The 24199-nt window shown below is 38.2% G+C and overlaps 2 protein-coding genes across 2 annotated transcripts; both read left to right on the top strand.

The window, feature by feature from the left end:
• Nucleotides 1-10519: 10519 nt before the first annotated feature.
• ppp1r26 (protein phosphatase 1, regulatory subunit 26) lies at nucleotides 10520-19924 on the top strand. The gene is made up of 5 exons (XM_081390429.1): nucleotides 10520-10662; nucleotides 12636-16115; nucleotides 18715-18832; nucleotides 19071-19120; nucleotides 19338-19924. The coding sequence occupies exons 2-5, from the start codon at nucleotides 12700-12702 to the stop codon at nucleotides 19339-19341; spliced, it is 3588 nt and encodes a 1195-aa protein (XP_081246555.1). The 5' UTR covers nucleotides 10520-10662; nucleotides 12636-12699; the 3' UTR covers nucleotides 19342-19924.
• On the top strand, nucleotides 19711-23375 carry mrps2 (mitochondrial ribosomal protein S2). Its single transcript, XM_081390430.1, has 4 exons — nucleotides 19711-19788; nucleotides 20024-20128; nucleotides 20868-20997; nucleotides 21948-23375. The coding sequence occupies exons 1-4, from the start codon at nucleotides 19764-19766 to the stop codon at nucleotides 22480-22482; spliced, it is 795 nt and encodes a 264-aa protein (XP_081246556.1). The 5' UTR covers nucleotides 19711-19763; the 3' UTR covers nucleotides 22483-23375.
• The last annotated feature ends 824 nt before the right edge of the window (nucleotides 23376-24199 follow it).

The raw sequence follows: 24199 nt of genomic DNA on the forward strand, positions 1-24199 counted from the left end.
AATGAGATTGCGTGAGTGTTTGAATCGAGATCTTTTAACGATTAATCGTGCAGCTCTACTTGAAATACATTTCATAGTTGTGCATAACTATATTTCCTTACAAAATAATGTTGAAGACTAATGTTGTATAATTTTGATACACTTTACATCATAATTTAATCCAAGTTTTGACAACCTGGTTACTATATCTCTATATATGCAATTTTAGTCCAGTGACAAGGTTCTTTATGCCATTGATGGTTCCATGAAGAACCTTTAAAGGGGTTCTATTATGCTTCTTCAGTTTTTAACTTTAGTTAGTGTGTAATGTTGCTGTTTGAGCATTAAACAGCTCAAATATCTCCATCTTAAACAGCTAACACAGCACTTAACACCTGTTGCATAATTCATTCTCAGTACTTGAGAAAGAAGCAATAATTAGATTTTTTTAAATACATATACACATTTTATTAATAGAGCTGTACACACAGTACGCAATGCACAAATCTGTACATAAGTCTTCTTTCACATGTATACCACAAAATTATTATTGTTTATTCTATTTATTTATGGTTTTTCCTTAGCCTCATTTAAATGCCTGTGCTCATGTCATATATGTATGTATGTATGTATGTCCCAAGAGCTCCTGTAAAAAATACAAAAAATTTCCTTGTGTGTTTGCGCACACTTGGCGAATAAAGCTCATTCTGATAAAAAAAGATCTGCAAAGTTACAAAGCTCAAAGTCCACTCCAAAGGGAGATATTTTATTTAACAGAATTCACTTTCCAAGAACTACAACGAACGACTCATTTGTACTACATACTCATTTAAATAATCCCTGCCCATGGAATACGCAAACAAGTGGACGAGTCCTGGTTGAGCTGCTGCTGTCAAAGAAACGCTGTTTTTTCCACCCCTTTTCCAAAACTCATTTGTTTGACCTTCCTAAGGCTGACAAACTTAGAGTGGTTCAAATTGATTTTAAACACTGTTCCTGAACAATATAACTCCAGCGTTTATCTGTGTGCTGCACATTTTACGGAGAACAGCTTCCAGAAACTAAGAGAGTACAATGCAGGCTACGCACAAAAGCTTCTCCTGAAATTCAGCAGTTCCCACTTTGTCGGGACAATCTGTTGTTTGTGGATCACAACTTGTAAGTATGTCTTATTATTTGTAGTTGTGTTTTCAATTAACAGCTCCAATTATACGTGTTATGTTGTTGCTATGATTTAAACAAAGGGCTGTTTGGCCCTGGCCTGCTAGCCATGGTGTTGATAGTGTTTGTAAGCCCTGTCCAAATACACTTGCGGTCTTGGCCACTTGAGAGCACGTGCCCGCGACAGAAAGTAAGTGTGCAAGACTGTCCCATGTCCTAAAAATGCCAAAGCACAGTGCTCTGAATGCACACTAAACCCACACTATCTTGGAGACCGCTTCGGGGCGGTCTTCGATGCTAAGCGCATCCTATCATGCATTATGTTGCATGCCCCGAAATCGAGAGATGGGGAAAACATTCCACTGCAAGTAAAAATTCTAGATATTACATATAATTTGGTAGTAAAACATAAAGTTTTGCACATTTTATTGGTGCAAAGATGAGTAGGCTATGTGTATTTTGTACAACATTTGCAAGCAACTGCTTTTTATCACTTAAAGTCCCCCTGTAGTCATTAATTGTATCCCTTAAACTCATCTTTGATCACATCTTTAAACGTTTTTTTCCTGAAAAAAAAAAAATTCTTAATGCCTTAAAAAAAGCTTGAATGTAACTCTACACCCTTGCCTCATTTAGTATACACGGTTCTATGAATATGCAAATTAGCCCCGCCTCCACTCACTCACACAAGCTCAAAGATCAACTCGTTGAAGATCACACGTTGACGTCAGAAAAAACATCGATTTCATACTGTGTTTTTGAGACTGTCTTTGGTTCACTGCAGTTTTAAGGAGAAAATACTCAGCAATGGTGTTAGCAACTTATGAATTTACACATGGTTTGTCTTAATTAAAGCATATTAAAAACACCACATAGACATATAAACAACAATAAAAACTTGATTTCCACCAGAGGGGGACTTTAATTAGAAGCACCACAATTTTAAAATTTTGTCTTCTAGTTACTACTGAACAGACATTTAGAAGTTTATTTTAAAATGCAAAGTATTGAAAATAAATAAAGCTCTGTAAACACTTGCACTTTTAGCATAAGTGTGTCCCATCAGGTAATCAAAAGTTCTACACACTTGCAGTCTTCACGCCTACTTGAACACTTTGGCCAAATACAGAAAAAACGTCATGTAAGTAAGTGGTCAAGTGCAATGCAAACACCGCAAGTGTGGGTATTTGGACAGGACAACATGTAGCTTTTGTAAGGCTGTTCACCGCCCCTTAGGAAAATTAACCATGGTTTTACCTTTAACATCCATGGAAACTTTCCATTGTACAAAAGGTTCTTTATAGAGGAAAAGTGTTATTTTGGGTTATTAAAATGTTCTTCACACTGAGATAAAAAAAAGGTTGTTTTAGGAACTGTTCACTGAAATGTTCTTTGAGGAACCAGAAATCAAGTGTAGCATCAGTTCTGGCAGGTCACGTTAGTCAAGCTTTTATCAGCTGACTCTCAGCTGATCCACGTCTACCTATAGGAATACGACGCCTATCACTGTATTCATATATAAGCTCCTTCAGTATTATCAGCAGCTATCGCGTGTCTCGGGAGCTAATTAAATGTGAAATTCAGCTGACAAACCACATTATCTGACAAGGAATCGTGCAATTGGGAATTTAGCAAGAGGAATTTGTTCCCCCCAAGGATTTCACCTCAGATTCGTGAACTTGAACACGAGATTCGCCGCATCGATCATAAGCTGCCTGATTTGGAAGTGACCTCAGTCTGCAGCTGCATTATTGACACGGGACTCAATATGATTCAGCCTCCATTCATCTCTGAAAGTCTCCCCGAAGCTAAGCTAAGTTCCTTTTTAATGCTCATTGCTAAAAGCTATCGGGGTATTGGCAACATGCTTGTTGCTAATGCTATCTGTGTTGCTTGGGCGTATCTAGTATTATTGAGCATACTGTACTAAGCGTCATTCAACACTAACAACATCGTAGCTTGATGATCCCGTGAATGAGTGTGGAATCATGGGAGTCGTCATCTTCACCTCCACAACAATGGAATTCAGTACGACGGGAGCAGAAATCATGTTCATGAATTAGGAAGCACACTGTACTTCATTGCTTAGCTGCGCACTGCATATGACTCAGAGCTACAGGTTGTCTGCTTCCCCATGCTAGTCCCATGGTTATATAACATGCTTGTATCAGATTTTGTTGCCACTAGTCTGAGCTACTGCTGTAGGGTGTATGCTTCCCCTGCCAAACTACACTAGTTTTAGCAATAGTTCCGCGATTTATACAACATGCTTGTTGTATCAGATTTTGCTGCCGCTAGGGGTGTAGGCTTCCCCCAATAGATACCATACACTGTTAAATTGGCTACAGCAAAATGCTTGTTGCAATATGTCCTTGCTTGCTCCAGCTTCGGGTGATGCTTCCCCCATTAGATTGGATCTATAGTGGCACTAACCTATGCATATGCCACTAACATCAGGATGTATTAACCATTCTATCAGCATCAGTCGTGTTGGGGATAGTGTGTAAAAGACATCCAGAATTTCGCTGTCAGTTTGTGTTTATATGGCATATGGTTTTATTTTGGGGGGTTATTGCTACTCTCCCTGTTCTTATCCATGCTAGGCTGGATGGATGTGCAGGGAGTTCTTGCCCAGAACAGAACCATACCGCCAATCCTAACTGTATGCTATTGTCAATCGTATTTGACGATAGTGGTTCTGACAGAAATCACTGTATACATATTTAAGCTCCTTCAGTATTTGTTTTCAATGGGAGCGCCGCGTTTTTTACAGGTCGCCGAGAGTTGAAGAATGTTCAACTTTGGGTAAAACACAGCACTCATCACTGTCACTTTTTACCCAACCATCCAATCACAGTGGAGGAGGGGCGGGACTAATACCACACTGACCTACTGCCACATTCTGCTTGTACAACGTCAACAGATGACAACAACAAGCATAATAACGGAACTAAATAATTTAAAACATGAGCCAGAAAAAATGTTACATTGTTTCGACATTTTAAAGGGTAACTCTCGCCAAAATTGAACCTCGGCTCTTTTTGTGAATCTACCCAAGTCAAACTTTCTAGAAAAGCATATTAAGAATGGAAACACCACTTTTAAGATTGACCGTATTTTCGTTTTAGGTCAAAATGCCTTTTGAATGGGAGTGAATGGGGCACTTCTATGATAGCATCAAAATCACTATTTTTAAAACACTAAGAAGGCTCGACACAAAATAAAACTGTGCTTGAAGTATCGTCAGGGGCTCTACACATGAACTTGAGCATTGACTACATTGTTTGTGTACACAAAGTTTACTAAAAAGAAAAGGTTTTGTACGACTCACTTTATCAGTTAGTGATTCCGGTGGCTGGAATTTTGTCAGTCAAAAGTAGTCAATCTCCGAATTTTGATGCTATCATAGAAGTGCCCCATGCATTCCCATTCAAAAGGCATTTTGACCTAAAACGAAAATACGGTCAATCTTAAAAGTGCCGTTTCCATTCTAATTATGCTTTTACACGAAAGTTTGATTCGGGTAGATTAACAAAAAGAGCCTAGGTTCAATTTTGGCGAGAGTTACCCTCGAGAGTTATTGCTGCTCTCCCTGCTCTAGTCTAGCAACTCTCCGTTGACTTTCGGAGCTGTAAAAACCTAAATTGGGTCAGGACAATCACATCGTGTATAGAGTAGGTGGGGCGGGCTTAACATAATGACGACAGAGTTGCGACGGTTCCCTGCTACTTGAAAACAAAGAATGGCGGCTGCTGGCGAACAGTCTTTCGAATCGGCTTTGGCCGCGACTCTGGAGGACTTGGAGTTTTTCTTTGAGAAAAGAGCAAAGAACGGCACTTAAGTCATTCTTAAAAAAGGAAGATGTGTTCGTAGTTTTGCCGGCCAGATTCAAAAGTTGAATCTATCAACTAACGTTAGCTTCGCTGTAGGGAAAACGCTCTGGTTGGTTGAAGCGCTGTCCTATCGCGTGCAGAGGGAATTTGAAAGACAGCCGTTTATCCCGCCCCTCGGATTGAGCCGTGTCTATGGTGAGTTGCCAGACCTAACATCTTGATGTAGGTCTGGCTTGCCAGGCTACTTATCCATGCAAAGCTGGATGGATGCGCAGAGAGTTCTTGCCCAGAACAGAACCATACCGCCAATCCTAACTGTATGCTAATTGTCAATCATATTTGATGATAGTGGTCCTGACAGAAGTGGTTCTTCTATGGCCTCACTGTGAAAACATTTATTTTTAACCCTGTGATGCATGATGGTCACTACAGTGGACAGCTATTCATTTCTCACTTTCCTTTAAATGCTCTGGTTTCAATGGTGTAACTGTAATCACTACAGTGGACTCTAAAGTTGCGTTCACACTACCAGCAACACAATCCCATTCATTTCAATAGAGAGGCGATTTCCAGTGACACGAGCAACAGTGACTGTTGGCGACAAAGTTGAGATATGGTTACTTTATGCAAATGAAGAGCGACTTTGGGAGCGACAACCAATAGGAGTGAAGTCAGAGGAGCACACGTGATCTGGCAAGGCAAGATGGAGAAGTGCTGTCTGACTCCGAGCCTGAATGGTTTCTTGAAACCAGACTGGAGCTTGCGCTTTATTATTTATCATGCAGGGTATTCACTGTAAAAATAAAAAAAATAAAAAAAGTTATATTGTGACCCGCAGTGGGACCCCACCTCTGTTGAAAAGCAGATAAGTGACCAGAGGACGTCTCCTGAGGTCAGGTTTGGCTATGGAATCACTGGCCCCAGCTCACCAAAGCAAAAAATGCGAATATATATTCCATTATGCTGCCTGATACGAAAGCTACATCTATATGCAGTTTCTATAAACTGTAAAGGCTATACTGTTCCAGATTGTTTTTGGGGTTTTTTGCCATAGGCCTAAACAGTATACAAATATTAATGTGTCATTTATCTGCATTTTTACATATAGTTCTAACGCTGAAACGCATGCAGAAGTTAATTGTGTTTTTTCATGCCTGGAGGACAATAAAAACACAAGGGGAAAAAAATAAATCCTGACTCATGTTGTCATAATTCATGCATCAGAGGATTAAGAGGATTAAAAATGTATGCGTATTAGGTCAGATTTATTTGTGTGCTTCGTTAATAAATTCAGTGCAAATGTCAGTCATCCGGCAGGAAGTCTTGAGTTCGCAGGTGCTGCAAAAGTACAAAGCCACATACAGCCCTAAATAACCTCAAAATGATCAGATAGAAACGAGGAGACAAGAGACAGTGTGTCTGGGACTGTGTAGGTGTTATAGGCAGACGAGGAGAGACAGCAAGTAAAAATTATAACGACAGTGAAACACATCTGAATCATCCGCCAAATCAATCTGAAAATAACACCCATTCTGTCTCCATCTCTTTAACACCCACACTGAAAAAATACTGTCTTCTTCACAATGATGCGCACGCACATGCAAGATCCCACTTTTACAATGAAACAGACACAAGTCCAGACTTTGCCATTACATATTAAACTTATTAGATGATAAAACAATAGATACATTAGGGGGGTGGGGGTGGGGGGGGGGCAACCTGTGGTTACTCTGCTAAGACAACAGTTTGAACTAAAAAATGACGAAGAGAAGTGAACTTAGTTCTGAGTAAAGGATGAGAAAAGCATTCAGAAACTCCAAACATACAACAAAACATACCAAATCCTTTTCTGGCATTTTCGAAAACAGCCAGTCTGCCTTGACTCTCACACTAGTAAACAGCGCCACCATGTGTCCAAAGACTGCTACAACATCCACACAATAATTCCAAACAATAGCACTGCTAAATCTTATTCATAACGATTGTGATCAATAAAAAAAAGTAAAAAAAAAAAATCTGCATTCAGTCTCAATTACATCTTCAATTTACTCTCAGGAATTAACAATTTCAGAGAATTTATTGTGAATTTGACTGTTATAATTGAATTAGTACTAATATTAATACACAACATAGGCAGTTATGAAAAAAAAGGAAAATAATCAAATCAGAAAACAGGGAGAGTCTAGATGCTTTGACTTTTTTGATTTTATTCTTTACCCTAAACATAAATTTACAAGCTTAACCGGAAAAAAAAAACTGATACAGATCAAAATGGAAATTGTCTGCTTTGTATACAGGGTTATTAACTCAATTTATAAAACTATAAAACTAATATATATACAGTATATATCCTACAAGTCTAAAATATAAACACTTATATTAGACTCACCATGAATCACATTTTGGAAGAAGGATTGATGATGTATCGATTCATTATTTAAATTTTGTTATAGTTTTAAACAAAAAACGTTACACAATACAACTGAAATAAAATATACATATTAGATGAAAACCCTAAACTTATTTCAATTAGTTGCCAATTTCCATTTAAATTTGAAGCACTAAAATTACTTACTGAAAACAAATAAATCATTAAACTGCAACTAAAATAAAAATGCAATATTTAAAAAACAAAACCTATAAAAATGACAAAAGCACATAATAAAATTAATGAAATACTTGAAATTATAAAACTAAAAGCTAATGCTAGTACGTGTTACAATGTAATTAGTAATTTAATTACTGTGTAATATAATTAATATGAAGGGTTAGGGTTTAGGGTTAGTTAGATGTACTTGTGCATAATTTATTATACATAACTACATGTAATGTGTGTAAAGTGTTACCAAAAAAGTATAAATAGCAGGACTAGCATATATAACTAATACTAAAATAACTCTGCTCAGTGTCTAACACCATCATTCACAGTGTGTTTGGATTTAAGTGATTTAATCTTGTACATCGGACTTACATGAATCAATTAAGTTAAATAAACATAATTTGTTCATGTAACTTCAACATCGTGGAATTAAGTCATTTTAAGTGACCCAATTAAGTCTCAAAGTGAACTCCCTGACATGATTCAGGTATTTGATTCATATATTTATTCATCCAATTAGTGCCACACAACTGAACTATAAGGATCTACTAGCTAGTTAGACTTTTAGCTAGCAATAGCACACATTAGGATCTAAAATGCTAACATGCTCCTTCAGCTAAGCAGTTATGATATTAATTGTATCAGTCTGCTCCACTCTTCTCCACAAACCCAGTGTACACTTTAAAAAAAGATGGTTCTTTAAAGGTTCTTTACATGTGGTAACAGTTCTATTTAGAACCGTATCGTCCTGCCTGAAGAACCCTTTATATGCTGAAATGGTTCTTAGAGTTTAGGGTTCTTTATTCCCGCCTTTTTGTTTTTCAAATCTGTAACTGTCAAAGCCTCTTCATTACTGATTTTCTGGAACTCAGCTGTACAACTAGTACACAGACTGTCAACATACTCTCAACAGGTAAATGATTTCTTTCTTAAAATGTCTATAAATTATAACTTTAAAATTTTTATCAATCATTTCCTAACAATCATGTTTTTTTGTTTGTTTTTAGTTTAACAGAACATGTAAGCGTGAGCAGCTCTGTTCAGTTAAGGATAATCATCTTCTCTTCTCCACAAAGTATAAGCAACAGAGATATGGAATATGATATTTGTAAATTATGACTTTATTCCTAAACATGTCACAAAAAATATTAAAGCTATCCCATGACTTTATCACCTTTTCCTTTTACAGGGCTCGTACTGTCCATTTTTGCTAATTTTGGCCTTCATGAACATATTTATTTTTACATAATCAAATGGAAGAGACACAATGTAACTCTAAACTCGATTGTGTATTTCAGATGCTGTCCCGTATCATAACCTCGGGAATCTGCCACTCAGAATACACACATAATGAAGGACATAGAGACATCATAGGGGATTGTGAAGATATTTCACTGAACTTGGTCTTCATCACATCTATATCGTGTTCAGTGTCAATTGTTATTTATTAATGTATTCAGCTAACCTCTGTTGTGAGAGCACTGTCATTTTTGCTACAATCTGCCATGTCAATAAAAAATAAAAGTATCTAATTGACACAACATGCTGTTTAAAAAAAAAAGTAAAACCCAAGTAGAGGCAACAAGATATAAGACCAGGCATAGAGGATAAATAGTAACGAAAATATTTTATGTATTTATAACTATGTATTTTGTAGGGGAGAGCAATTGTAGCATATTTAGGCCTATGTGTATTAATAATCAGGGTTCCTTTAAAAAAAAAAACGATATTAATAAATAATTTGAAACAATTATATTAATAATAGTAATATTAATAATATGAAGATACTGTATACTAATATTAATGAAAATAAATATTGTTGAAAAGGTTTTTTATAACACCATTAAGGCCCTATATAGCACTTTCAAAGCATGCTTATTTATGGAACCTTATAAAAAGGTTCTATTTAGCACCAGAAGGGGTTCTGCTATTGTTACAAGCCGAAGAACCCTAATTTGGTACTGTTCAGAACCATTTTTCTTCTTTCTTTTAATTCATGTTCCTTTGTAATCTTTAATCATTTAATAACTTCCCCTCCCTCTTTTTTTTAATTGAACAAATATAACAGCAAATGCATACAGTTACAACTCAAAACAGAATTAAACAACAATAATAGAATTATAAACAGTAGACAAAAAGCCAGGTTCCCCTCCCTCTTGCAGCATCTCTTCTCTTCTGAAGGGGCAACCTGCCACTCACATGAGATCCACCAATAGCAAACCACAATCATTAAATCATTTCAATGGATAAAGTCAAGTCCCGCCCAACATTTATTCTTGTTTGAGAAGCCGTTTCGCTCGGATATATAGCCTAGGCCTACGTCACAACATGGAATAAAAGACTATCGCAACTTCCGTTTCATACCGACTGAAAATAGCAACCTTCAAGGCAAATCTGTAGCAACAATAGTTTTTACTCAAGCAATTTCTCAGTTTATTCTTTAAAGAGTTTATATCTAAGTCTACAAAAAAAGCTATTAAACATTTCAATCGTTGTTGTCGAGGAAAAAATATCGATTTCATGAAACACCTTTTATGCGGCACACTCAACACTATATAGGGAAGGCAAAAACTATTTTCCACACTTTTGAATAGTCCCTAAAACAATGCAGTGACTTAAAATATTTAAAATCATTAACATTTGACCCTTTTTTTTTTGACATGCTCTTCTTAAGCAACGTTATATATTATGAGATGCTTTTCATGTCCAGTAGCCTATATTGGACACCTGTTGTTGCCATCATTCAGTAAATAAAAAATAGCCTAGGAAAATAAATTCATATGCAGTCACTATATATATATATATATATATATATATATATATATATATATATATATATATATATATATATATATATATATATATATATATATGGCTACATCGTTCATTTCACAACACAAATTCAGTCTGTTCAGCAGTACTGTGTCTTTAAGTGATTTCTGAAGGTAAGTCGGAAGGCAGAAGGGGTGCACGAGACAGCTGCGCGCGCCCGCTCCCGTATGTGGACAGTCCAAAAAATGTGTTAAGAATTACAAAAGGTGGATCTGCTACACTGGACGATAATAGCAACAGCTGTTCATCAGTCGTAAGGTGAGTCTCATCCCGTTATGTGTCGCCTGTATGCAGTGGGCTGTTACCACTGTGATGTTTTACGTTAGAGAGACACCATACAAAGAGGGTTTTGCAAAATGAACCGGCGAGAAGTGAAGAGGCCCCGCGAGCGACTCACCGCGAACATATCAAGGCGAACTTTAGCTTTCCTCCTTCCCTCTCTTTACTACATTTTAGGGGGGCTGCTTTATTAATAGTCCGATTTAGACGGACGACCCCCGAACTTCCATCTAACAGACCTTCTTTTGACACTAAACGAGTGTAAACACTGCCGGAGACACCGTGGCCGGCAGGCGGAAGACGCTGGTTCCTCTACGGTGTCTCTTAGCTCCGCTCCCCGGTCTCGGGTGCAGGCAGAGCCGCGAGATGCGCGCAGGGACAGCGCCGGTGAGACGGAGCTTTGACGGCAAAACACACAACAAGTTTCTCGTACGGAAGTGTAAAAGAGATACAATGTCTCTATTTGGCGGGAGTTTCATTGTAACATCATAGTGGAGGGAGTTATTTTTTCATAACTTACGAGAGTTTATTGTCTCGGGAGATGAAGCAGTTGAAGGCGGTGGAGGGGCCTCGGCTACGGCGCTGCTCGGGATCGTGGTGTGTAGCATATGCGCCTTTAAAATTAGCAATACAATTTCCATTGTGGTTCCTCTTAACGATTCTGGTTCATTAACGGTTGCAAACGTGATTCTTTTAGTAGGCTTACTAGGCTACTTTCGATAAATAAGTATTTGAAATAAGAAATGTTATTCCTGAATTCATTCCCCTCAAAGGTAACAGTGTAACAAAGCACAAGTACATTTAACACAGCATTTTTATGAGGCGTAATAAACGAAATAATTCTCATAATCGGTTTTAACTATAAAGTAAAAACATAAATAAATATAAATAGAACATTTCCTTCACTCATTTTAGCTCAAATACCACTGAATAAAATGTTCTCTTTTGTAAACGTTGTGATATGAACGACTAGTCAGTAAGCTTTAAGAACAGCATCACACACTGACAGCTCTTGGCTCATTTAAACAAAATGTGTCTAACAACAGCTCCTTTGCAGAAAGTGTCACTATTATAAAACTTAATATTAATAATAATAACTATATAAAAGATTAATATCATTCAGAATTGTGTTTGTCATTTTTCTTTGCTTTAGGCCTATATGTCACTGAAACACCTGTTCTGGCTTGCACAATAATTGCAGTTATTACATCTTTTATGACAGAATCATGTAAGAAGTTTATCCATGCTTTCTATTTGCTCTTCTATGCACTGAAAGTTCTAGGGCTTTGCTAATGTTCCCATACTTAAAGTTGCCAAAGTCATTGCATGATTTGCAATGTGCTGCACTTTCTTTATACCTTTTTGTTTTATTAGTATAATTTTATTGATCTATTTACCTTTTTTGAATTTGAAAGATAATAAAGATATTGTTTGATAAGTGAGATCTCTGATTATATTGCTTGAAAAGTACTTGAAAGTCCTGGAATTTTCATGTTTAAACCCTGGTTTAAGCATTTTAATTCAAAAGGTAAAATCAAAAATGTTTTTTAAAATTCAAGCAAGTTGGATTTTTATATATATATACATAAAGCTAATAAAAACAAATATTAATAGACTGTGTTCGTATTTGAGAAGATAATCTGCTGTATTACATGATACCAGTTCCGTCAGTTAACATCCATTAACCTGATCAACTCAAATTATAGTCCATTAGTGATCATGTAAATGTTAATTGAAATGATGGCTATGGCCCTGCCTGTAGCTTATTTCTAAGTAATTAAAGTGACAATTTTACAACTCTCTCTGGAACCTCATACCATTAATATTTTTGACAAATGAAACCTTATAAGTTTAAAGGTGATATTTTATATAGCACTCTGCTTACATTGTCATATTATGTTTTAGAAGTAAATAATGTTGTTGATTTAAGAAATCTGTTTCTCCCATTTTAGAATGTGAAGATCACCGGTGGAGATTCCCCATGCACCTACATCCCTTCCATTCCGACCTTCTAGAATGTTCCTGAAGACGGTTCCTCCGGTGGTGGCTATTCACTCGGAATGGAGGTCCAGTAAGAGCTGCAGCCTGCCTCTCTTTTTCAATGACAGTGCGTCCGACAGCGACCTTGCCTCAGTTAGCGGCACCCCGATCCCACAGAAGATCCAGATGATTATAGAGAGCCTTCACAGCACCCAGTCTTCGGACATGAATGAAAACGGGCAGCCCGAAAAGGCTGCTCATTCCAGCCACGAGGCTGGCTACAAGGGTCAATTGCGATGTATGGACACTGCGACGAGATCCCGACGAGCAGGGGCCGACACTAAGCTACAGTCCGCCATGGTTGATACTGGCGATGATTCAGATAGTGACGATTCTGTGGACAGGGGAATTGAGGAAGCTATTCAAGAGTATTTGAAGGAGAAGGTGGACCACAAACGCAAAGGGGATCTGGTGACAAGTTCGCCCCCAGCGCCCAAACTTCCACGGAGAGAACCAACTGTCCCAGATGCTGCTAAACAACACACACATTCCAGTAGTGCCAAGGTGTTAACCGCTAGCAATCATATCCAGAAAGCCTTGAGTGGGACGCTGGCATTAAAGAAGAAAGTCATCAAGAAGAAGCTAAGCAAAGAAAATCCCTTTAAGAAAGCTGACTCAAGTAAAGTTTTGCCTGTAAAAAGTCTTCCTCTACCCAGAGCTAAGAAAGGATCTTCCTCGTCTTCTGAGATGGACAGAACTCCACCTCGTCTTGTCATTAAAGAGGAAGAGGAATTGCCCGATTCAAGCAGCGATGATGGAATCGAAGAAGAGATTCAGAGATTCCAGCAGGAGAAAAGAGAAAAACAGGAAAGTGACAAAGATGTCCAGAGACCTTCACGACAAAGCGAGGACTCTGATTCGAGCAGTGATGAAGGTATTGAGGAAGCCATCCGTCGCTTCCAGGAAGATAAACACAAGCAGAAGAAAAAGAAGAGTCCTCTCAAACCTCCCCAACTCCTGCCTGTGCAACGTAGCAAACCATCCGTCATTTCTCCCGAACGCACGAGCACTCAGCCACTCAAAGCGCTGTCGAAGAAGAACAACAAGAAGAAGAAACTGACAACCAAGAAGTCTAATCTCCCTACACCATTGGCTGTAAATCACTGTTTGAATAAGTGTACATCCCAGGGCTCTAAAGTTAAAGGGTTTACACCTCCCCCTCCAAACCCAAAACAAACCCACACAGAACATCAGATCCACTCCAGCCTGAAGGTCAACACTGCTGAGCTGATGTGTGCAGAAGCCATTCTAGACATCTCCAAAACTGTCATGCCCGAGGTGTTTGAGTCCAACTTAAGCATTGCTAACGCAAATTTGCTGCAGGCTCCACCATTCCCCATTGTTGCACCATCTGAGAATAAAAGTGATGAGAGCTCCGTTGACAGTGAGGATGGAATTGAACAAGAGATACGGAAATTTTTGGAGCATAAAGCAAAAATGAACAAAGAGCTTCCGATAACAGCAGGTGCACCTCCACCAGCTTCAGGAGATTCGACAGCAAGCAAGGATCCGAAGAAGACGACGAAGGAAACCCAGCCGAATAAAGCAGCCAGGCTCTCTCTGTCAAAAAAACGCAAGTTTAAAGATGAACAAAGCAAACTTGACAGAGATGGTGACTTGGTATTAAATGTTAAAGAGGAGCCCCCAGGGACACCTCTGATTCAGAGTGACTCCACCAGATCTGACCTTTCTACCATTCCCACTGTGATATCACATTCAAGCAGTCTAACCACCATAAAAAATAGCAAACCGAAGCAGAACTCCCCACCTTGCAAGGATTCGGATGTTAGTGAACCCAAAGACAAAGGTTCCACTTACAGTACATCCAGCCCAAAGACTGTGATTGGCTCTGAGAGAAACGACAGCAGTGACAAGAGCAGCTCTCTGGACAGTGATGAGGACTTAGATGCTGCAATTAAAGACTTGCTTAAGACAAAGAAAAAAGTCAAAAAGAAAGTGAGGGATATGAAGTCGAGAAAAAATGCCAGACCTTCAGAGGCGTCGTCTTTGGATGTCATGAAAAAACAGAAACCTTTCACCGACCAGAAGAGTATCCCAACCGCCAAGCTTGTTAAGTCTGGCATCTTGAAAGGTGGCAAAGAAACGCTGAACGTTCAGGCTAAAAACGACAAGGGTTCTAAAAGCAAACCTGTTAAAGGCAAATCAGAAGTCCAGAACATCAAACAATCTAAAAGCCCTGCACAAACCGACAAAGTGACCGGGAATGATGGGGTTCCCAAGGCCACAGATGGGGATATATCTTCTTCCAATCCACATGCAGAAGATAATGACAGTTCTGTTGACAGCGATGATAGCATTGAGCAAGAGATCAGGAGATTTCTAGCTGAAAGGGCCAAGGTGTCCGCACCTCTCGCCGCAAACATCAAACAGGAAGAGGCCGTAAACTCTTTGACCTCATCTGCAGAGTTTGATGTTAAAACAGAAATTCAAAAGACGAATGAAGAAACTCAAGTGTCTGCTTCAACGTCAACCTCTGGTAGTAAAAGTGAAACGCAAGAGGAATCCATTGCCACACCCACAAGACCCATGGATGCACCTGCAGAACTCAACAAGGGACCAGTCCTGACACCAGGCAGCAATTGCATTATGGGTTTCAGGAGGACTGAATGTCAAACATTAGAGATCTCGACCCCAAGAGATCCAAAGAACGGCAAGGACAGTCCAACAAGTCATGGCATCAGACCCAACTCCTTCACAACACCCTCTGTGAGGTCAGAAACGCCCCCTTCATCAGGTCATCAACACCAAAACTTGTTCCTGTTGAGGCCCGTTAACAGCAGTATGAGCGACGTCAAGGACCCTTCCTCGGCAGACTGTAATGACGTTCCCGTCAGCCGCCACAGTAGATCAGCCACTAGGATACCTTTAAAGGATGTCATTAGCTCTCTTTGTCCCTCACCTCTTTCGAAACCTCAAATTAGTTCCCCTGCAGATAACCCTGCCGTCATCACTGGTGACCTCTCGACCTCAGCACCCTCTGGGGGCAGGACAGAGGGACTTTACTTGCATAACCGCCTGAAAAGGGAAAGACACCTCTCCGATAGACTACACTTATCCCCCACAACCTCACATCTGTGCCAGCCCTCACCCGTACTGCAGCCCCACCTGGGCAACGAAGTAATCCAGGTGCAACAGGACCAGACTCCTTTCCCGTCACTCTCAGCAAAGACAAAACTGCAGGGCATCCAAGCTGAGTCGACAGAATCCTCTGCAAGTTTAGGAGAAAAACAAAGGGAGGGAGAAAGTGTTAGCAAGGAAGAGAAAAAGCAGGAAGATGAGGAAGATAAATGTGTTGATGAGACAGATGTAGAGTCAGATGAGGAAAGGAAAGATCAGAAGACAAAAGACAGGAGGAATCAGCCCACTAATCAGTGAGTACTTATTCTCTCCAAACACACACACACATATCAGTTGAGGGAACATGGTCGCCAAAAGCCCAGTACCAATCCATGCTTTTGATCCATCTAGACTTCATCAAATTGTTGCGGTCTTTAATTAGAAGGATTAATGAGATTGGTTTGGGCGGTATTTATGGATCCATATCTGATCCACTGGTGTTCTGCAAGATTCCCAACCATACAGCCGAAATTTTCCTTCGGCTTTAAGCGTTAGCTGTGTTTTATTTTCAGCATTTAGCCTGACGGACTGCAGCGTCTCATCCTGCATTTCAACATTTTTGTCTTTTTGTACTGTATTATTTAGGTTCCAAGGGACCTCACATAGGACTGTTTGAGTGTACCACATCATTTTTTTGTATGTTTGTACATTTATAAATATATTTAAAAGCAGACATGTCATAAAGAGAGATTAAACTTTTTTTTATTGTTTTTGTTGTTTTTTTTCTCTGCAGCATTTCTGAATGAATCCTGCTTTACAAACTTTGCTTTATACTAGAAATTGTGACTATGAAAAGTAATTGCTATGAAAAACCGAAGGTTTATGAAAAGATGAAAATATAACCGGTGAGTTTACATAAGAGTTCCACAGGTTAAAAAATTCCCCCATCCATAGGAAAAAACAAAAAAATCCCCAGAAAAACATGGCTAAAAGGTAAATAAACCTGTGCAGATTGCATCTTCCAGTACTAAACTGTAAAAAGGACTACAGAATGTAGAAGCCAAGAGAATGAAACTGTTTTAGTGTGCATCAATGCATATTCATTTGTTATACATTTTGCAATGGTTCTTAAGAACTACAACATTTTTTGTAAATATTTTGTTACGTTTCAGTGTAATTCATCCACAATAGAACGACATAATTTTGACCTCTGACCTCTGAGAGGGAAGTCTGAGTCGCCTCTCAGTAACATTAAATGTTCCCTGAGGATTCTTAATGAGGAAAATCTCCTCAGTGCAACAGTGAAGGACTAAAATAGGCCTCGTTTGTGAAACACAGGCAAAATTAATTTCTTACAATGAATTTTACAAACAGTTTACCAAGAAATTTGTTCTGCTTGTGTTTCTTAACGAGCCCCTTTGAGTTTACAGACAATATGTATACAGAATGTGTATGAAAAACAGCCATTTACTTGGTATGAACATTTTACAGAAAAATGGCAGTAGCATTGTATCCTTTGCCCTTTGAATTACTAACTTGCCCTCAACAAATGCATTTTTCCCCTGATGTGCCCTTTTAACATTTTTTTTGTTTGTTTGTTTTTAGTTAGGAGTTCTTTATATTCTTTTGTCATAACTAGGTTATTTTTGTACCAGTGGACTTAAAACATTTTTTTTATATCAAACTGATTACAAATTACAAGGAGGAAACTCAATGTTTCAATATTCAGTCATCTTTCTCTTTTTAATTTGCACGTTTGCATATTATCAAAACACAATTGTCAAGTCACACATCTCTCTCTCTCTCTCTCTCTCTCTCTCTCTCTCTCTCTCTCTCTCTCTCTCTCTCTCTCTCTCTCTCTCTCTCCGCACCTGTTTCTTAGTTCCTGTTTCTGTTGCTTATTATATGTAGGGGTTTTCCTATGTAAAAAGAATGTTATTTATTTTTGTTTATAGAAGAGAAGAAAGTAAAGACTCATGCTGACTATGCTGGGCATTGCCAGTTTTCATAAATATTTTGCAAAAAAAAAACTTTTTTGGTCCCCTGCTCTGCACAGAGAAAATAAACTCAAACTGTATCTCTGAAGATGTATAATAAAAATTGACTTTGAGACACAAGGCTGTATTGTTCTTAACTGTGTGTATGTGTATGTATGTTATAATCAGTATCTTGCATAGCTTCCTCTGCTATATCTTAATATAAAGTTGCTTCCTTTCTCACAGATGTTCGAGGAAACTAAAGCTAATGCCGGTTTATGTGCGCACTCTTGGATAAACTACAGTTTCCTTGCGATTTAAAAATAAACTCTACGTCTACGTCGTGTAACTGACTGGCGAATATTCAGAATGTTTGTTTTATATTTCTGTCCTGCTGAATGTTCATGTTTTTACTCTAGAGTAATTAAACACTCATCAAGACACAAAGGAGTCAATTTTTACTCACAAAAGAAGATTGGAGGATTTCATAAGAATGTAATGTAATACAAATGTTTGTTGCATTATCGTGTCCACACTGTGTTGGTTGAACTTGATGCATGATATACTGTATCAGACCAATATTATAAATAGATACAAATGTCTTAATGCTTTTTATGTTTATGTTAAAAATGGCAATTATGTTTTAAACAGTTTGCATGTTTGTAAATGTCGATGTTTTATTTTTGCTTGAATATGTAATTCTAGATTTGTTGCTTTATCTTCTACACTGTAATGCTAAAGTAAATAAACGTGCATCCAGATGTGTTTGCAAAATGCATAAATGAAGATTGGAACTCTAAACCGAATAGCGTTTTTAAAAAAGAGCATGCTTTGTATTTTAGAGGTATCAGCAATCAAATGTGTTATTTGCAGATGACAGATGCAGAGACTGGCAGTGTACATGCATGTGTAAATATGTTTGTTTTGTTTGCCCCAGGTCTCTCTCCACCTCTATAGATCCAGGGTTCTTACTAAGCCCATATATCGCTCTGGACACGGAGGAGAGGTGTCTGAAATTCCAAACCAGACGCCGCCTCATTCAAAAGCAGCTAGAGGTACATACAATTACTATATTAAAGATTCATGCATTTACTTGCACACACACTGATGTTACACAGATTTTATACACTCATTACGTGTAAGGGACAGTATAGACATATGTGATGGTTGAGTTTTTGAAGTGGTTAAGTCTCTGTGTGTGTGTGGTCCTGGTAAACCCTACGTAATGTCCTAGCAAAGATGGCAATATTGGGCAAAACATGTTTTTATGTGTTTTGCACGTGTGTGTTGTAGGACTGCAAAACAGTGAAACGAAGGCTGCAGTTTGTGGTCAGTGTGCCCAGGTAAATACACCACTTAGATAATACAGGACATATTGTTCACTAAATGACACATAATGACAACAACTGATGGCTCACACGATAAGTAGATATATTGTTGAAGTTGTTTTTGTGTAAAGAACTGTGATAATGTGATAGGCATTCCAACAGAAATTATTTAGATGCTTTCTGGTTGTTACGCTTTAGTGGAACTTGTCCATGATGTTTTGTTTTATTACAGATAAACTGAAGAAGCTGGAAAATATAATGAAAAGAATGTTCTCGTGTTCAACAGAATATTGTAAAATGAACTTTATTTAAAATGTAAGAGCTGCATTTATATGTAAGAAAATGTATTTAAAATGTAATTGTTGCAGCACATTATTTAGTTCTGGATTTATATTTGTTTTCATTTTCTTGTTTTATCTATCGTTCTTAAGTTCCATCATTTAAATTGTCCATTGTAATCAAAAAGACACTGGTTCTTTGAATAAAGTTTTTTTTTTTTTTTTGTTCATTTCGAATAACGGGGACATTGTGGTACTTGTAGTTCATGTGGTGTGTAACCCAAACGGTTTTAATATAACCAAAGCATTGTTTGGAACATCACTACCCACAATCCTCTGCGCTCTTCCGCAAGCTCAGTGGGCGGAGCTCGAGCGGAAACATGGCAGCGGGCGTCTTAACTAGAGGTGAAATAAAACGTGTTTTATATAATGTTAATTTAAGTGCATTTTATTGTGTAAACCATAGTAAAAATAAGAATAGTTATTAACACATAATTACTTTGCTTGTAATTTGTTATGACAATAAATTACGTGTGAAACTACGTGACACCATTGAGTTTCTGAGAAGCCATGCATGCAACATACTTTTGTAAAAATAAAAAAAATCTAACATTTAATAAATTGAATATGATGATTTCAGTAACGCAGGTTCTCCGGAGACCTCGGTTGGTCACTGCTGTGTTGTCATGTCACGGACAGACATTCAGCTCCGCAGCAGCTGCAGTCAAATCAACCAGAGACACCGGTGATTATGATCCTTATTATCATTATGAAACCCAGCGACCTAGAGATATCATTTCTGTCTGTGTATAGTATATTACAGGGCTTTTCAAACTGGGAGCCACAAGGGAGTGCTGGGGGTCGATGGAAATGTTTAGAGGAAATACTGTGACTTTAAAAATTAATGACATTAAAATAAATGATTAAATATATAAATAAATAACAACAGTTGATTAAAATACAAAAGATATCAGGTTAAAGTAAACTATTAAATATAGCTAATTTCACTATCATTTGTTTAATTATTTACATATAAAATACATTGCAACCTTTTAAGTTTTAGGATGGTTGTCCCTTGCATGAGGAGGAGGATTATATTTGGGGGTCCGTGGCATCTAAAGATTGAAAATGTTTGGTATATAACAATTTTCTTTGCGATTTGGTTTTGCTTTGCGTTTCCCACCACAAAATCTGTCACCACATTTTACATTACTTTATTGTTTAACCACAAAGACATAAATTAATAAAGATGAGATGTATTTTGCATATATAAGCAGCTCGATGTAGAATGATTCCTCTTTAGCTAGCTTATGTAGTGTATGAACTTTAGTGTATGAACTTTAAGTACCTGATATATGTGTGCCTTTTTGTCTGTAAAGCTGTAAAACAATATTTAAAAGCCCTATACAAAAAAACACTTGACTCATACAATGAGAGTGTGAGATATATGTATTCATAACTAATATACAGTCTTCCATATGCAGCTGCTACAGAGAAAATCCAGAACTTCCCACTTACACAACCAGACTATTTCCGCTTGTCTGAGCTCTTCACCGTAAAGGACCTGTTTGAGGCCCGTGTCCATCTCGGACACAAGAAAGGCTGCCGACACAGGTGGGTAATTCACATGCAGTGTCTTTCAGTATGACTTGATATTCTTATAGTTATTATAATAATACATTCAGTTTAAATGACCCTTACTTGAGGAAATAACATGGAATAATATACATACATACACACACACACACACACACACACACACATCAGTCAAAAGTTTGTAAACATTACTATATTTAATGTTTTGAAAGAAGTCTCTTATGCTCACCAAGGCTGCATTTATTTGATCAAAAATAGCGAAAAAACCAGTAATATTGTGAACACAATTTCAAATAATAGTTTTTTTATTTTAATATACTTTAAAATAGTATTTATTTATGTGATGCAAAGCTTAATTTTCAGCATCATTACTCCAGTGTCACATGATCCTTCAGAAATTCAACTTTGCATGACAGAAATAAGTTAGATTTTAAAGTATATTAAAATAGAAATGTTTCACATTATTGTTTTTTTGTATTTGTATTCATGTATGTGTGTATACACACACACACACACACACACACACACACACACACACACACACACACACACACACACACACACACACACACACACACAAAGTAGTGTTTTTAATGACCCTACAAGTTCGATTAAACCATCAAACCATAAATATGAAGGAACAACAAAACAATAAACTTGGTTAGCAAAAAAGGCAAACTAAAGTTACAAGTTTTATTGTACTATGCAAAAAATAAATGCACAGAAAAACAAAAAGCTAAAAGCATACATTGACGTACATCATAATCGGTTATAAATATTTTGTTGGTTCTCTTGTATTTTGCATGTGTTCATCATAATGTCTTCATGCTAACAAAATCTTATTATTTTTATAATTTGCCAATTTTCTTAGACTGGACATCACTTTTGGCCACTACTGTATTAAATCTATACAAGGTGGCAAAACCTGAACTTTATTTGAGATCTCTAAGCTATGTTTCTCTCTCTAGGCTGATGGAACCGTACGTGTTCGGCTCTCGTCTGGATGTTGACATCATAGATCTGGAGCAGACAGCAGAACACCTCCAGCGGGCGCTGAACTTCACGGCTCACGTGGCGTACCGCGGCGGGATCATCCTGTTCGTGAGCCGCAGGCGGCAGTTCGGGCACCTGGTGGAGTCGACGGCGAGGGAGTGCGGAGAATACGCGCACACACGCTACTGGAAGGGAGGACTGCTCACCAACGCCCCTATCCAGTACAGCCCCGGGGTGAGACTTCCAGACCTAATCGTCTTCTTCTCCACGCTCAATAACGTCTTCCAGCAGCACGTCGGGATCCGGGACGCAGCCAAAATGAATATTCCCACCGTCGGGATTGTGGACTCTAATTGTAACCCCAGCCTCATCACGTACCCAGTGCCAGGCAACGATGACACTCCTGTTGCGATGGAGACGTACTGCCGGCTGTTCAAAATGACAGTGAACAGGGCGAAGGACAAGAGGAGACAGATGGAGCTTCTCAAGGGTATTTCAGCCTCAGGATGAGGGAAAGTCAATGAGCTTCAGCAGCGCTAATCGCAGTGTTCGTCCACATATAGAAAGCTCAGTCGAAATATGAGTTACTGCAGTTCAAAGTCAGGTTAAAAATGAACCATCCCAGAACTGAAGACGTCCAACAACTTGTCAAATCCAGTGGCTTCGAACTGAATATTTATTGGTTTTGTTTTGATTTCCATTGCTCACTTGTTATGAACCCAATAAAGTTTTGCAAATCCATAGTGCGATGTTTACTTGTCGTGTCATTAAAGATGGTCAGATGAAACTAAAAAATTAACTAAAACACTTACGATGGGTTTGGTGCACACAGGGATAAAAAAGTACCCTATGTGTAAAATGAAATACTCTGCTGTATCTTTAATGCTGTGGGCCTCATTCTCTGACAGAGGTCCTGGACATCTTGTTGGTATCCATGGCATCATGGATTCGACCAAATAATTGTTCCCAACATGTTTTTGAGAAAAACATATCATAATGTGATTTCCCCCCCACTCTTAATTCTTTAAAGGTCCCGTTCTTCGTGATCCCATGTTTCAAACTTTAGTTAGTGTGTAATGTTGCTGTTAGAGCATAAATAATATCTGTAAAATTATAAAGCTCAAAGTTCAATGCCAAGCGAGATATTTTATTTAACAGAAGTCGCCTACATCGAACGGTCCGTTTGGACTACATCCCTCTACTTCCTTCTTTAATGACGTCATTAAAACCGTTTTTTGACTAACCTCCGCCCACAGGAATGCTCCCTCAACTCTACCGAAATTCGTTTATGTACTTGCGCACTTCTAATAACTTACTGTGTTTACTCAGCTCTTACAGTGATTTTCTGAAGTAAAACTGACGCTTCATCTTTTGTGTGATGTACAATAAACTTTATTAAACTCATCAGTATGTTTGATCATCATTCAGACAGCAGACTTGTAGGCTATTAATAAATAATGGATACATATAAGCAGATGACAAATACGTTATAATAACCGTAATTAAACTACTAAACTATACCTGTTCCATCTCTATACAGCACTCTGACTCTGTAGGCATTATTGTCCGACTCGAAATGAACACCGTTACTGAGAGTTTCTGATATTATCATCATTCCGTGAGATGAAATTGTCCTGAGAGACTGAGCGCGAGCTCATGAAGCTCCGCCCCCTGGGTCGTCCAGCGGCAGCTAATTTGCATTTAAAGGGTATATACCTAAAAAAAGTAGTAGTATGTGCATGTCTGTGTGTGTGTTTGTGTATGTGTGTGTCTGTGTGTGTGTCTGTGCGTGTATGTGTGTGTCTGTGCGTGTATGTGTGCGTGCGTACATGTGTGTGTGCGCGTGTGTGTGTGTCTGTGCATGTGGATTTGTATGTGTGTGTATGGGTGTGTGTCTGTGCGTGTGGATGTCAGTGTGTGTGACAGTATCATCCTAAACCAGCAACCCTTCGCTCAACACCACCATCTACAGGCCGATGAGTGTACAGTCACTAAATGTGCACATAAATGAATTTATTTTATACCCCCCCATGGATGAAATTCTACGAAACTTAGAGGAGGATACCCCCAGAGGATGTCAAGTTAATCATACACATGAAATATGGTGCAGTTCTGAACATCTCAACTGAAGATAGGGGCGATTAAAGCAGAATAATATTGCATTTTCATTTTTTATGGGAGGGGCGCAAATCACAAATGAGTGATTATGGGCTAGGTTGATGTGGGC

The sequence above is a fragment of the Scardinius erythrophthalmus genome (assembly GCF_964197995.2).
Source record: "Scardinius erythrophthalmus genome assembly, chromosome: 17".
NCBI classification, from domain to species: Eukaryota; Metazoa; Chordata; class Actinopteri; order Cypriniformes; family Leuciscidae; genus Scardinius; species Scardinius erythrophthalmus.

Coding starts and splice junctions, on each gene's coding strand:
- ppp1r26 (XM_081390429.1), top strand. CDS start 12,700: ATGTTCCTGAAGACGGTTCCTCCGGTGGTGGCTATTCACTCGGAATGG. Junction 16,116..18,714: donor AGGAATCAGCCCACTAATCA/GTGAGTACTTAT, acceptor TGTTTGCCCCAG/GTCTCTCTCCACCTCTATAG. Junction 18,833..19,070: donor TCATTCAAAAGCAGCTAGAG/GTACATACAATT, acceptor TGTGTGTTGTAG/GACTGCAAAACAGTGAAACG.
- mrps2 (XM_081390430.1), top strand. CDS start 19,764: ATGGCAGCGGGCGTCTTAACTAGAG. Junction 19,789..20,023: donor AGCGGGCGTCTTAACTAGAG/GTGAAATAAAAC, acceptor TGATGATTTCAG/TAACGCAGGTTCTCCGGAGA. Junction 20,129..20,867: donor CAAATCAACCAGAGACACCG/GTGATTATGATC, acceptor TTCCATATGCAG/CTGCTACAGAGAAAATCCAG.